This window comes from Microcaecilia unicolor, chromosome 4, assembly GCF_901765095.1.
Source record: "Microcaecilia unicolor chromosome 4, aMicUni1.1, whole genome shotgun sequence".
NCBI classification, from domain to species: Eukaryota; Metazoa; Chordata; class Amphibia; order Gymnophiona; family Siphonopidae; genus Microcaecilia; species Microcaecilia unicolor.
Window position 1 is genome coordinate 40,700,015 of NC_044034.1, and position 15,828 is coordinate 40,715,842.

General features: G+C 41.9%; 1 protein-coding gene across 1 annotated transcript in view; it reads left to right on the forward strand.

The window, feature by feature from the left end:
* The first annotated feature begins 461 nt into the window (after nucleotides 1-461).
* The window catches only part of LOC115467854 (cyclic nucleotide-binding domain-containing protein 2-like), a 123,434-nt gene continuing 108,067 nt past the window's right edge, over nucleotides 462-15,828 (forward strand). The window contains exons 1-2 of the mRNA XM_030199349.1: nucleotides 462-605; nucleotides 10,906-11,083. Coding sequence (XP_030055209.1) covers nucleotides 580-605; nucleotides 10,906-11,083 — 204 coding nt within the window. The 5' untranslated portion in view covers nucleotides 462-579. The remainder of the gene's footprint in view (nucleotides 606-10,905; nucleotides 11,084-15,828) is intronic.

Genomic DNA, 15,828 nt, shown 5'->3' on the forward strand with positions numbered 1-15,828 from the left:
GAATCCCTGCCAGCTGAGCTACCACCTCTTCTAAGGACCTCCATCAACTCCTATGTGTGTGTGGCCTGGAAGAGCCTGAGTCAGAACTGGGGGAGGGGGAGCCCACACCCCAAGGCCTCCCTGTCAGTATGCCCCTGGCATGTAGCACTCATTGAAAAGACATTGTGAAGAGTTAAGTAAACTTTATACCTCATTCATCCTTGCACACTGTTGACTTCTGCTCTGAAAGAAAAAAAAAAAAAAGCCAAGTATGTGCACAGTAAATAAATCAGAAAGATGGATGTGATTCCTGGGTAAATATCAACATAGCAACGATATAGTTTAGCTTCATAATAGTAAATAAACCAAGGCCTCGCTCATGCTGTCACTTTGCTGTGGAATTTGAAACTCTCTGCACTTGAAGGCTGATAATATTGTTTATTGTATATCTCAAGAGTTTGTTACTAGGTTGAGGTGTTAACATGAAGCTGCAATTCAGAAGTATTTTTACAATGCTGTGACTAAGGAATTCCTTTTTCTCTCTATTTTGTCGATCAGTCAGTGGTTGCATCTATTAAGTTTGTCCTGTAGAAAACCGTAATGGAAAGTCTACTTCCTGAGAACAGGTATGTATATTTTTAAGAAAAAAAAAAGTCTTGATAATGTCAACAATATTTAGAAAAAAATATGTCAGATAACAACCCTTTGGGGAAATATTTAAGTTAGAAGACTGGTAACAACTTGGGATGTTGTCGTTTACTGATTTTTGTTTTCCCTTTGGAAATATTTTGCAGTACTGTGGTATATATTTTTTAATAGATAATGCATTTAACTTGAAAGACAAATGATTATCTTGCAGTAACTGCAGCAAGACCAGTTTGTGAGGTTGTTGATTGCAGAAAAGAGGAGGAATGAGGGTTAATATCCTACGTCCCTTCAACTTGTAATATATTTTCAGGAAGGGATAGTAGAGTGTCTTGAATTTATCACTTTACAGGAACCAAAGTAGCATGATTTCAGCAGGAGGAGGCTACATCAAATCTCTCTCTCTCTCTCTTTCTGTATGTGTACACAAACACATATCTATAGAGCTGTACTAAAAAGCATATTTTACTCTCACTATTCGGCCTAATATGAATAACATATTTTGGGCAGTATTCAGGGCCGAATCGAATCAAATATGTGTGCACAATTTTTGGCAAGGTTTTTAGAATTAGGGGGATGTTGCCTTATTAAAATCAATGCAAAGTATGCACGTCCAAGCCTAGGTGGCCGGTTATAAAACCCACTGGATCAATCTTCTCTTATAATTATCAATGCTGTTAATATTATTTATCCTTAATTGAAGATTTTTTAACTACTAGTGGCTCCCAAACCTGTCTAGAAAGACCACCAGCTAGTTAGTTTTTCAGGACACCCACAATGAATATTCATGAGATAGATTTACAGCCACTGCTTTCATTGCATGCAGATTTCTTTTTTGCATATTTGTCATGGGTATTCTGAAAACCTGACTGGCTAGTGGTTCTCCTTCACAGGTTTGGGAACTACTGGTCTAGGTGTGTAGTCATATATTTAGAAGATGCACCTGCTTATTTGTGCTTTGGCATACAAGTATTTAAGTTATGAGGATAGCTTTGTATAGGTTATCTAGGAAACGGACATTTAAGTTAGTCTATTTAGAAGTATGAAAGTATTTTATTAAAGGCTCAATGTATTCTGAGCCTTTTTTTACAATGTATACGTAGTACAAACAATAAAACATACATTTCGTACAACAGAAAAGGTTTTTCAAAAAAGCAATATCTCTAAGGGGAGTTATAAGTAGTGCTATCTATCTATCTATCTATCTATCTATCTATCTATCTATCTATCTATCTATCTATCTATCTATCTATAATGATAGTTTTACATCTTACCCATGTAAATTATTTATTTAGTTTATTTATTTATTGCATTTGTATCCCACATTTTCCCACCTCTTTGCAGGCTCAATGTGGCTTACATTACATCATGAATAGAGGAAATATATGAGAAAATAGAGATTTAGTATTGCAAAAGGATCTTGGGTAACATGATAATAATAAAGCATGATAGTAATATAACAAGCAAATATCATAAGGCAATACTGGATATGTGTGTAGGAGTTCACATTTGTTGATCTTTGTGGTGTGCCTTGTCAAAGAGATGGGTCTTCAGTAGTTTGCGGAAGTTAGTTAATTCATAGATTGTTTTTAAGTTGCGCGGCAGCGCGTTCCAGAATTGTGTGCTCAAGTAGGAAAAGGTTGACGCATTCGTTAGTTTGTATTTTAGACCTTTGCAGTTAGGTAAGTGAAGATTACGGAATGTGCGGGATGATTTTTTAGCGTTCCTGGGTGGTAAGTCTATCAGGTCTGACATGTAGGCTGGGGCATTTCCGTGGATGATTTTGTCACATGCATACTAAAGTGGCAAATTTTGAAAGCCTGACAAGAGTGGCTAATTAGGGAGCTGTCCTCAGACTAACTTTCTCTCCAGAGAAGTGGTTTTTGAATTCTTTGTAAGCACTAGAAGTTATCCTGGGTTTATGTGAAGCTGTGACCGGCGACAGGTAAAATTGCCACTGTGTACGTGTATTGCAGTTCTAAAATGCAGAATACATGTGTACTTTGAAGGACCATCCATGCTACCTTCCTTAGATATAGGTAGCATCTTTTCTAAAATTGCTAAGTATAGGCTCTTATTTTACAATCCTATTTGCGTTTGATATATGCATAAATCGGCATGTAAATGCTTGTCTAAGACCCCATTTTACACAGCTGGGATATGCACACATCAAACCCAAGTGCATGCAAATGGCAAGGGGTCATGGTCTGGGCGTGTTTTGGGCAGGACAAGGTGCGCCAAGTTCATAGATGTTTATTCCCCATTTCAAAAAGGGACTAAGGGCTCGATTCAGTAAATGGCACTCAAAATTTGGCACTGAAAAATATTGGCGCTCAATGCTAATTCTATAATGGGCACTCAAAGTTGATGTACTTATAGAATAGCATTAAGTGCCAATTTCGGTACCCAAATTTGGGCACCAGGACTTACACCTACTGAAACCACGTATAATTCTTGGTTCCCAATTTGGGTGCACATTCCTGCTATTCTATAACACTGGATGCAAATTTCAGGAATTCCCCTGACCTGCCCATGCACCTTGCCGTGCCCCCTTTTGGGTTGCACCCTATTGGCCCAATTCTACATACGACGCCTAAAATTAACGCACGTTAGGCAATCACACCTAAGCATATTCTAAATACTGTGTGTAAATCTGCGCACGGTATTCAGAATACGCTTAGACATAGTTGATGTGACTAAATCTACACACATCCATTTATGCCAATGAAAAGCTGGTGTAAATCCCTGTGCACAGATTTACGTGCACTGACCCATTGTTTATAACAACATGCATAGATTTAGGAACGCCCACAAAATGCCCATTTCCACGCCCCTATGCACTCCCCTTTTTGCCTGTGCGTGTTAGAATTTAATCGCAGTGCATTACAGAATATGCTTAGCAATGTATACGTGTTAAATCTAATTTTTGCCAATTAGTGCTCGTTATTGCTTGTTAAGAGCTGATAACAATGTTTAACACTTTGTTAAAACAATTAATCTGTATGCATATTTATAGAATACATCTGTGCATAACTCTAGGCATGCTATATAGAATCTGGGGGTATGGGACTAGCCACACCCCCTTTTGGGTTGCACCCTATGGGACTAGCCAAACTACCTTTTGGGTTGCGCCCTAAGGGATTTGTGTGCACATTGTTATAGAATAGTATATAGCAAGATGTGTGAGTAAATTCAAATTGTTGCCAATTAATGCCCAATTATAGGCACTCATTGAGGGGCATAATCGAACAGAAACGCCTATCTCCATGGGCGTTTATCTCCGAGAACGGGTCCGTGAAGGGGCGGACCGAATCGTATTTTCGAAAAAACATGGACGTTTATCTTTTTTTGAGCTGGGCGTTTTTGTTTTTCAGCGATAATGGAAACCGAAAACGCCCAGCTCAAAAACGAATAACTCCAAGACATTTATTCGTGGGAGGGGCCAGAATTCGTACTGCACCGGTCCACCTCACATGCTAGGACACCAACCGGGCACCCTAGGGGGCACTTTTACAAAAAAAAAAAAAAAAAAGGTAAAACAGCTCCCAGGTGCATAGCACCCTTCCCTTGGGTGTTGAGCCCCCAAAATCCCCCTCAAAACCCACTGCCCACAAGTCTACACCATTACTATAGCCCTAAGGGGTGAAGGGGGGCACCTACACATGGGTACAGTGGGTTTGGGGGGCGGTTTGGAGGGCTCCCATTTACCAGCACAAGTGTAACAGGTGGGGGGGGGGATGAGCCTGGGTCCACCTGCCTGAAGTCCACTGCACCCCCTAATAACTGCTCCAGTGACCTGCATACTGCTGCCAGGGAGGTGGGTATGACATTTGAGGGTGAAAATAAAAAGTTGTGAAACGGCATATTTTGTGGTGGGAGGGGGTTCGTGACCACTGGGGGAGTCAGGGGAGGTCATCCCCGATTCCCTCCAGTGGTCATCTGGTCATTTAGGGCACTTTTTGGGGCCTTATTCGTGGAAAAACAGGGTCCAGGAAAAGTGCCCTAAATTCTCGCTAAAAACACATATTTTTTTTCCATTATCGGCGAAAGGCGCCCATCTCTGATCGGCAGATAACCACGCCCCAGTTCCACCTTCACCACGCCTTCGACACGCCCCCATCAACGTTGTCCGCATCCGCAACGGAGTGCAGTTGAAAACGTCCAAATTTGGCTTTTGATTATACCGCTTTATTCGTTTTTGGGAGATAAACGTCTATCTCCCGATTTGGGTCACAATATAGGCGTTTTTCTCTTTCGATTATAAGCAGGAGTGTCTCTCTAGCCAAAATATTGGTCCCCAACTTTGGGCACCATATTTAGAATGCAGGAATTGATTGGGCTTCCTCTCATTTACAGCACAGGAATCACTAGTGTGACTTTATTAAAGAGAGCCTATGTTGTTAAAGTTCGATGTTGGGATTTACACTTGCTACCAAGCACGTTTAGGATTTGGTAAACAGCTGCCCACTGGAGGGATTAGGAGGAGGGGGTTGTTCCCTTATTCCCCCAGCGGTTTTTGCCTTCTCCCTTTCCCCTCTCCCCCGAAGACCAAACTGGCAAGAAAACCAGTCAACACGACAGCATCAAGACAATAACCAGTTATGTTTCTAGGATTTCGAAAGGAGCTGCACTTGTGTATGCTGATTTACACATCTGGCTGTCCTTCATATAGAATGGCCAAATTTATACATAGGTTTTTAAAAGTATTATATGGTCAACAGCAGGACAGCTACATCATTGTTTTTTTGTTTGTTTGTTTGTTTTGTTTAATATCAGACACACAAGTCTGTACATCCTAGTTCAGGAACTGATGCATACATTTCAGAATCTAAAATCTAGTCTTGTTTTCTTTTTGTGTCGTTTGCTCTTTTTTTCAAATGGGAGAAATTACTTATAGCGAGAATGCTGTGAACATGCCAATAGATGGCAGTATGCTTACATACTTTTTTATAGTTCACAAAAACAGAAACATTTCATCTCTAGCATTTCCCCGTTTTCTGAGAGCATGTTTCTGAAGGATATCCAGGTGACAGTATTGGATATGGGAATTTATGGCAAGGCTGGACTATGGTGGACAATCAGTGCACAGGTATCTTCATGCTGACCTCTCAGTTTATATCGAGGTGGAGGATACTATTCTTAAAAGGTGATGTTTGTGCAGCGCTGCGTATGCCTTGTAGCGCTATAGAAATGCTAAATAGTAGTAGTAGTAAGTGTGGATCAGTTCCTTCTGGGCACCTCAATGAAAGCACTGCATTCACTTGTACTTTGTTGCCTAGAGTAATGGGGTAGTCACGGATGTGCCTGGGTAGGCCTGGGTTCAGAAGAATCCGCAGCCAAGCGGAGAACTCGAACTCCCCACGGGAAAACACAAGTATAAGTGAGAGTGGGATGTTTGACCACGGAAATTCAAATCCTGGCGACAAGAATCTTAAACATTCTTGTCTCCAGGATTTGAATTTCCGTGGTCAAACATTCCACTCTCACTTATACTTGGGTAGGTCTGGGCCCATTCACTTTGTGGTCAGGCCCACTCCAGCTGAAGAGGTCTTGCTCCGACAACCCAGAATGCTCCCGTACTTGCTGCATCCGGCAGCACTCTCTATGGGCTACTGCTGTGCCAACTCACCCCCCTCCCGTGCATGCTCAGTTTTTGCGCTTATGCAGGAGGGAAGGAAGGCCGGCTTGGCTGTGGCCTATAGAGAGTGCTGACAGCTGCGGCGAGTATGGGAGCATTCTGGGCCACCGGTGCAGGACCTCTTCAGCTGACTTTGACAATTGTTTCAAAAGAGAAACAATGCCCGCAGTTTCTCTTTGAAATGGATAAGAAGTACACACATTAAAAGGAGCTACCCTCATCTTTTGTGGGTGGCTGAGAAGGGAAAATAGCACCCATGTTTTAGATTTACATTGTTTCCTCCTGTACTTTGAACACACCTCTGAGAATGTTATCCGTTTCCGCATACAGTTCAAACTCCTTTTATTGACCTATAAGTGCATTCACTCTGCAGCTCCTCAGTACCTCTCCACTCTCATCTCTCCCTACATTCCTCCCCGGGAACTCCGTTCACTGGGTAAATCTCTCTTATCTGCACCCTTCTCATCCACTGCTAACTCCAGACTCCGTTCCTTTTATCTTGCTGCACCATATGCCTGGAATAGACTTCCTGAGCCAGTACGTCAAGCTCCATCTCTGGCCGTCTTCAAATCTAAGCTAAAAGCCCACCTTTTTGATGCTGCTTTTAACTCCTAACCCTTGTTCAGTTGTTCAGAACCCTTATTTTATCATCCTCACTTTAATATTCCCTTATCTCTTGTTTGTCCTGTTTGTCTGTCCTAATTAGATTGTAAGCTCTGTCGAGCAGGGACTGTCTCTTCATGTTCAAGTGTACAGCGCTGCGTACGTCTAGTAGCGCTATAGAAATGATAAGTAGTAGCAGTAATGCTTCCTCATGCTCCAACTAAAAGTGTACAAGCTATATAGAAAACGATGTGTAGCTTAGGTTGAGGAAAGGATAGCATATTTTAGACCAGTCTTTTTTATGTTTTTTTTTCAGAAGCACTGAGGTTGCTAAGCCACAGGAATATCATGTTATGTTATATGTGCATATTTGTATGCTGCCATTCTTAGACATAGTGCAATTCAAAGCAGTTTGCAAAACACAAGAATAATACAGTACACATATATATATTTATTTTTTTATTAGGATTTATTTACCGCCTTTTTGAAGGAATTCACTCAAGGCGGTGTACAGTAAGAATAAATCAAACATGAGCAATAGACAATTACAGAAGCAAAAACACTCAAATAACAATACAAAGCATGGCATAGTATGCCACCCACAATGTCAACACAATACGCAATAGAACATTTTACATAGTAACATAATAACTTTTTTAATTTCTTTTAATTGTTTTATATTGTGTTAATATTAATATAGTTGAATTCCTTAGAGTCCTCGATCTAGGTTAGAACTCAAATTTGATCTAGGATCACTGATACTAACAGGCTCATTTTCGAAAGAGAAGGACGCCCATCTTTTGACACAAATCGGAAGATGGGCGTCCTTCTCACAGGGTCGCCCAAATCGGTATAATCGAAAGCCGATTTTGGGCATCCCCAACTGCTTTCTGTCACGGGGATGACCAAAGTTCACGGGGGCATGTCGGAGGTGTAGCGAAGGTGGGACTTGGGCATGCCTAACACATGGACATCCTCGACCCATAATGGAAAAAAAAGGGCGTCCCTGATGAGCACTTGGACGACTTTACCTGGTCCTGTTTTTTTATGATGAAGGCACAAAAAGGTGCCCAAACTGACCAGATGACCACCGGAGAGAATCAGGGATGACCTCCCCTTACTCCCTTAGTGGTCACTAACCCCCTCCCACCCTAAAAAAACATCTTTAAAAATATTTTTTGCCAGCTTCATATGTCATACTCAGGTCCGTCACAGCAGTATGCAGGTTCCTGGAGCAGTTTTAGTGGATTCAGTACACTTCAGGCAGGCGGACCCAGGCCCATCCTCCCCCTACCTGTTACACTTGTGGTGGTAAATGTGAGCCCTCCAAAACCCACCAGAAACCCACTGCACCCACATCTAGGTGCCCCCCTTCACCTGTAAGGGCTATGGTAGTGGTGTACAGTTGTGGGTAGTGGGTTTTGGGGGGGGGGGGGGTTGGGGGGGCTCAGCACACAAGGTAAGGGAGCTATGTACCTGGGAGTAATTTATGAAGTCCAATGCAGTGCCCCCTAGGGTGCCCGGTTGGTGTCCTGGCATGTCAGGGGGACCAGTGCACTACGAATGCTGGCTCCTCCCACGACCAAAGGGCTTGCATTTGGTCGTTTCTGAGATGGGCGTCCTTGGTTTCCATTATCGCCGAAAATCAGAAACGACCAAATCTAGGGATGACCATCTCTAAGGACGACCTAATTTTCATGATTTGGGCGTCCCTGACAGTATTATCGAAACGAAAGATGGACGTCCATCTTGTTTCGATAATATGGGTTTCCCCGCCCCTCCACCGGGACATTTTGCGAGGACGTCCTCAGCAAAACTTGGGCGTCCCTTTCGATTATGCCCCTCCACGTGACCTCAACACCATATCTTTTGCACCAAGTCCTGCATTCCATGAAGGACTGGATCTAAAATAGCTCACCCTCTTACTCAGTTTCTGAAACAGCTGTTTCATGAAACAGTCAATTATTTCATCTAGGAACTGTACCACCCTAGAATTTCTTTATGTGGCATTTATCCAGCTAATATTGAGGTAATTGAGGGGGTCCTATTACCAAGCTGCGGGAAAAAGGGCCCTGTCCTAGTGGCGGGGGCTGTTTTCCCCATGCGCAGAGGCTCCGGGGTTGACAATTTGGAAGCTAAGTAGCTTATTTTGAGTTTTTCTGAAAATAATTGCTTGGAAGTTTGAATCATATGACGAAAGGGCAACATGTGCTTTTGAAAAAAATGATATGCACTCAGGTAGCCAAGCTGCTGAAGATCCAAAACACAAATGTAAAAATGTGCTAAACATTTTCTATAAGTTTATGTGCATTGGAGACAATTGTTGAATGTTATTTATGCTCATTCCCACAATGCATGAACACACAAACATCTAGACATAAACGTACTCCCGCAAACACTATATAGAAAACTACGGAGTAGAAAATACACACGTGGGCAAGACTTGAGCATGCTACAGATATAGAGAACACCGCTGCTGGTTTGTATAGAATTCTTTTCCTCGAGGCATTACTGTATGGATCCACCGAGATTCCTACACTCTGAGTTAAAACTAACCCTTTTAAATTGCATCTACATTTTTCTCAAAAGCACCAAAGCTGAGACCACCAAGCTCATTTTCTTTATAAATACAGATTCAATTCCAGCTAAGATCTCTGGGGTCCTTCGCAAGGAGTGTAATTCCCCCATCTGTCCTTTGATCTCTTAAAGTCATAAATACAAATTTTGGATTATGAATCTAAATTCTAGAAGCCCCATGCTTATTTCAGCATGGCCTCTGTAGTCTATGTTTTCTGGTGTTATTTCAAAGATATCCAAATTTAATGCATACTTTAGATCTACAGTCATGAAATTTAAATGAGGGGAAAGATGAATTCCGGGACTTGGAGTGGCTGTTGCATTGAAGTACAGATTTCTTACCTAGTTGAGATTTCTGCCCAGATACACTTTGAGGGGCATAATTGAACAAAAACGTCTATCTCCATGGGCGTTTATCTCCGAGAACGGGTCCGTGAAGGGGCGGACCGAACCGTATTTTCGAAAAAAATAGACGTCCATGTTTTATTCGACAATTTGTGAGCTGGGCGTTTTTGTTTTTCAGTGATAATGGAAAATGAATGCGCCCAGCTCAAAAACGAATAAATCCAAGGCATTTGTTCATGGGAGGGGCCAGGAGTCGTAGTGCACTGGTCCCCCTCACATGCCAGGACACCAACTGGGCACCCTAGGGGGCACTTTTACAAAAACAAAAAAAAGGTAAAAGAGCTCCCAGGTGCATAGCACCCTTCCCTTGGGTGTTGAGCCCCCCAAATCCCCCTCAAAACCCACCGCCCACAAGTCTACACCATTACTATAGCCCTAAGGGGTGAAGGGGGGCACCTACACATGGGTACAGTGGGTTTGGGGGGCGGTTTGGAGGGCTCCCATTTACCAGCACAAGTGTAACAGGTGGGGGGGGGATGGGCCTGGGTCCACCTACCTGAAGTCCACTGCACCCCCTAACAACTGCTCCAGGGACCTGCATACTGCTGCCAGGGAGGTGGGTATGACATTTGAGGGTGAAAATAAAAAGTTGTGAAACGGCATATTTTGTGGTGGGAGGGGGTTTGTGACCACTGGGGGAGTCAGGGGAGGTCATCCCCGATTCCCTCCAGTGGTCATCTGGTCATTTAGGGCACTTTTTGGGGCCTTATTCGTGGAAAAACAGGGTCCAGGAAAAGTGCCCTAAATTCTCGCTAAAAACGCATATTTTTTTCCCATTATCGGCGAAAGGCGCCCATCTCTGATTGCCCGATAACCACGCCCCAGTTCCGCCTTCACCACGCCTTCAACACGCCCCCATCAACTTTGTCCGCATCCGTGACGGAGTGCAGTTGAAAACGTCCAAATTCGGCTTTCGATTATACCGCTTTATTCTTTTTTGTGAGATAAACGTCTATCTCCCGATTTGGGTCGCAATATAGGCGTTTTTCTTTTTCAATTATAAGCTGGTTTATATCCTTACACTAATCTGCTTTATATTATTCTTGTGCAATTGACAGCTCTCCAATAAATAAAATGGAGCACAGAGATGTTGACAAGGAAAGCACCGACACCAATAAGGATGAAGCAGGAAAGCTAACGAGAAAGAGACATTCTTCACAATCCAGTATTCTATATACTCCTGGAGATACAGGCACGGTGCTGCATAAGGATAAAAGGAATCATGTTGCCCAGAAGGTATTTATAGGTATAAGCATAGTACTACAGTGTAGTAAATTTAAAACAAATCGGAGAAAATGTTTCTTCTCCCAAAGCGTAATTAAACTCTGGAATTCGTTGCCGGAGAACGTGGTGAAGGCGGTTAGCTTGGCAGAGTTTAAAAAGGGGTTAGACTGTTTCCTAAAGGACAAGTCCATAAACCGCTACTAAATGGACTTGGGAAAAATCCACAATTCCAGGAATAACATGTATAGAATGTTTGTATGTTTGGGAAGCTTACCAGGTGCCCTTGGCCTGGATTGACCACTGTCATGGACAGGATGCTGGGCTTGATGGATCCTTGGTCTTTTCCCAGTGTGGCATTACTTATGTACTTATGTACGTTGCTTCCTTGGAAAAACAATTTTTAAATCACAAAATGCAACTTTAGATCATTGTATTAATTGTTCATTATCTGATGTAGTTTCTTTGGTGTCATTACTATGTATGATCAAAGGGGACCTGTTGTCAAGTTGCTATTTTGTCCTTATCAGCTATGGACAGCATAAAGGACTAGATTCAGTAAATGGCGTTCAGAAGTCGGTAACCAATAGCATCAGTGCTAAGCGTAATTCTATAAAGGTTGCTTGACACCAGTTCTGTATCGAACTTATAGATACTGGACTTATGTCTGGTAAAACTAAGTGTTAATGTTAGCACTTAACTTGGATGTGCTCAGGCCATATTCTGTAAATATACACGTAACTTTTTGGAACACTCCCGACACATCCCTTGGCCACATCCCCTTTTCAGATACATGATATAAAAGTTAGACGCCAAACCTTGTAGAAGAGCGTGCAGCCAGATGCGTGTACAAATCCTAACTGGAACCAATTAATTGCAATAATTGGTTGTTAGTACCCAATTATTGCTAGTGAAGGGCTCTTTACTCAATTAAGTAGTACGTGCAACTTCGGCTTGCACCCAAACTTGAACTCGCAATTTTGGTTGCGATATATAAAATCTGGGGGAAAATGTGCACTACATATACACCCTTATAAGGGAGGCAGTAGATATGGGGGTAATTCTGTAAAGAGGGGGCCAACAGTTCGGCAGCAAAACATGCATAGATGACCAAAATACTAATACAGTATTAGCAAACTCAATTAATACTTTGGTCCAATTGCATGGGTTAATGCATTGGCAGTGTACTTCAGTAAGTTTAGCCCATTGTTCCTAGCAGCACTTTCCTAAAGCAGAGGGAATATTGTGGGCCACAATTTAACGTTCATAATATGTCATATGATTTAATAATATATCTGTGTGTCTACTTCTAACTTCACCAACTGAATAAGAAGATTCAACCCAATGTTTTACTCATGATAATGTCTTCAGATGGGTTAGTTTTGCACATATCATGACATACAGTATATCAGATTTATTGCTAATGCTCCCCACAGTACTTGCATCATGACAATGAGAGCTTCCTTCTGGAATTCATAGTAACATAGGACATAGTAACAGGGGAGCTTAGGGGCGTGGCCAAAGATTGGTTTATTTTTCTCCTCCAACCAAAAAAGTGTTCTGCTGGCCCTGTGATCACACCCTTTTCATTATCCATAATTCTCCTCAGGTCATGATCCCAGTACTTTTCTGGTACAACAGTACTGTAATATTTGCAAAGCTTCCAGTGGATGAGACATGCCACCTTCTTGTGTCTTTCTGTTCAGAAATTTTCTACAATCAGAAATTCCCAGCCAGCTACAAGAGGAGTAACCATTTCTAACACTTTCTTAGAGAATCTACATATTTAACCGGGTTTTTTTCCTGTACTTTCTGTGAGCCATCTTGTCTGTAATCCACTATCCTGGGCTGCTGCTATCAACTTCTGATCCCTAGATTTCAGTTCCCCTCTGCTCAACCATTTATGTGCCAGTTTTTGATTGTGGTCCAGTACGTACAAAAGTCCACACAAAAAAAGATTAGTGTGACCAGCAAGGCTCTCCAATAACAACAGGAAGACGAAGATATAGTGAAGCAATTTTATTCTTATAATGCCCGACCCAGCACCGTGTTTCGGCCAAGTGCCTGCTTCAGGGGTCTTAATATGAGTAGCAAATGTGTGTAGGCTTGAAAGGTTGAAGCGTTTGCTGTCTTGAAAAAGAAGCGAAGTGCAAAAGAGAAATCGCTACCAACGTGCTTTGTTTAGCAGCGTCTAGCCACGTTGATAGCGATTTCTCTTTTGCACTTTGCGGCTTTTTCGAAACAGCAAGCACTTTAACCTTTCATGCCTACACACATTTGTTACTCATATTAAGACCCCTGAAGCAGGCACTTGGCCGAAACACGGTGCCGTGTCGGGCATTATAAGAATAAAGTTGCTTCACTATATCTTCGTCTTCCTGTTGTTATTGGAGAGCCTTGCTGGTCACACTTGCTGGGCCGTTGGTGGAGAAGAGGAAGAGAGGGGAGTGAGTCGCTGCTGTTGGATGGGCCTGAGACAAGAATGGGTGGGCCTGTGTCCATTAGGCCCACCCATAGCTAGGTCACTGATCTCTGGCACCCAAAATCTTCTGGATTACTTCAATTGTTTCCTACTGGGAGGGTTAAAATAAAGATGCTCAATGTCTATTGTATGAGTTTAAGAAAAATCTCCCCTATAATTGCAAGGATGGCCTATTAACAACAGGTGATGTTCAATGCTAAATTTGGTACAGTAGAGGAGTTATAACTGTGATGATTTAGGGAAATATCATAATTAAGCTATCACATGGCATTAATATTTCTGTGGGGAGTACTGTTTCATCGTTGTACATTTCACAGTGACCATGGCATTTCCTGCAAGTAAAATAATTCATTTTATAATTTAAAAAACACTTTAATTGCAAAATAGGTAAAATACTATCCCCCCCTGTTTACTAAGCCGCGCGGCAATGTTGACGCTGCCCATTCAAAGTGAAAGGTGTTTGCGGGCATTAGCACATAGCAGCTGCTAGCACAGCTTAGTAAACAGGGAGGTTATATTCTCAGAAGTGAAAATAAGAGTAAGAGAATTTTCCAGTAGGTCTCATCATGAGCACAATATTTTTTGCTCTGCACTGGAAAATGTACTTATTTTTAGTCTGTTTGTGGAGTGGTTTTATTCCCCCTTTGCGCTTAAGTAAATATAGGAATTTAAGGGTTGATCTGTACTCAGTGATTTTGGACTTCCAGGAGGAAAATAGCTCTTCTCTATCAGATTTTCCTATCTAATTTTGTTAAAGGAGATATTTGGCCACCAGTGTGTTTTAAAACTCTCCATAAGTAATTCACCAAGACCTGATATACAGAGCCCATAAGAGTAAGAGCCTGCCTACATATTTTACTTTCAGGTTCAGGTTCTGCTCTGGAGTAGTGGGGGAGTAGCCTAGTGGTTAGTGCAGGACTTTGATCCTGGGGAACTGAGTTCATTTCCCACTGCTGCTCCTTGTGACTCTGGGCAAGTCACTTAACCCTCCATTGCCCCTGTTACAAAATAAGTACCTGAATATATGTAAACCACTTTGAATGTAGTCCCAAAAACCTCAGAAAGGTGGTATATCATTTCTCATTTCCCTTTCCCTATATGAGATTTTACATGGAATGTTGAGATTCTGTTGCTACTGTTGGAGATTCTACATGGAATGTTGCTATTCCACTAGCAACATTCCATGTAGTAGCCTGCCCTTGCAGATCAGCAACGCGGCTGTGCAGGCTTCTCTTTCTGTGAGTCTGACGTCCTGCACGTACGTGCAGGACGTCAGACTCACAGAAACAGAAGCCTGCGCGGCCGCATTGCTGATCTGCAAGGGCAGGCTTCTACATGGAATGTTGCTAGTGAAGGAGTAGCCTAGTGGTTAGTGCAGTGGACTTTGATCCTGGGGAACTGAGTTCATTTCCCACTGCTGCTCCTTGTGACTCTGGGCAAGTCACTTAACCCTCCATTGCCCCGTTACAAAATAAGTACCTGAATATATGTAAACCACTTTGAATGTAGTCCCAAAAACCTCAGAAAGGCGGTATATCATTTCCCATTCCCCTTTTCTCCCACTCCCAAAAGGATATTACTCACCTATATATATATATAGTTTTGATTCATCTCTACAGGGTCACTATCCCAAACATAGTTACTGCAGCTCAATGCAGAAATAAATCTGTCTGGCCTTCTCTTTGTCTGCATAACTTACATTATTTAATATGGAAAATCATGGAAACCATGCTGTGCTTTTGCGCTGCCTAATTCCATTAGAATGTAATTTGAAAATGTGCCTGGAAAAAGTTGCCAAGAAGTTGCATTTGGAACAGCGTTCTCTACTATCAAAGAGGTAATGCCAGTAATGCTTAAAGCTTGAGTCTAACGATGCTGCAACTTCTTCTGCAAACAGTAAAAGTGCACCATTAATCATTGCCATTATTTTTGAAAGTAAGGGCAGTGGAATTATTTGATCAGTGCTGAATCTGCTAATGCAAGATAGGTAGTTGCCATTTACATATTCTTTGATATGTTGTAAGTTTGCTATGAGAATTTTCATTTAAAAGTAAAAGGCAAGTGGAAGTCATATTTCTTTTGTATTTATTTATTTATTTGCTGCATTTGTACCCCACGTTATCCCACCTATTTGCAGGCTCAATGTGGCTTACATTGTATTGCAAAAGATATAATTATGAACAGAGTAAGAGGTTTGTTCTAATTTAACAGATTACCATACAAGAATTGAGGAAGATATGTCTGTAGAATGATTTACATAACTCATACTAAGAAGCAG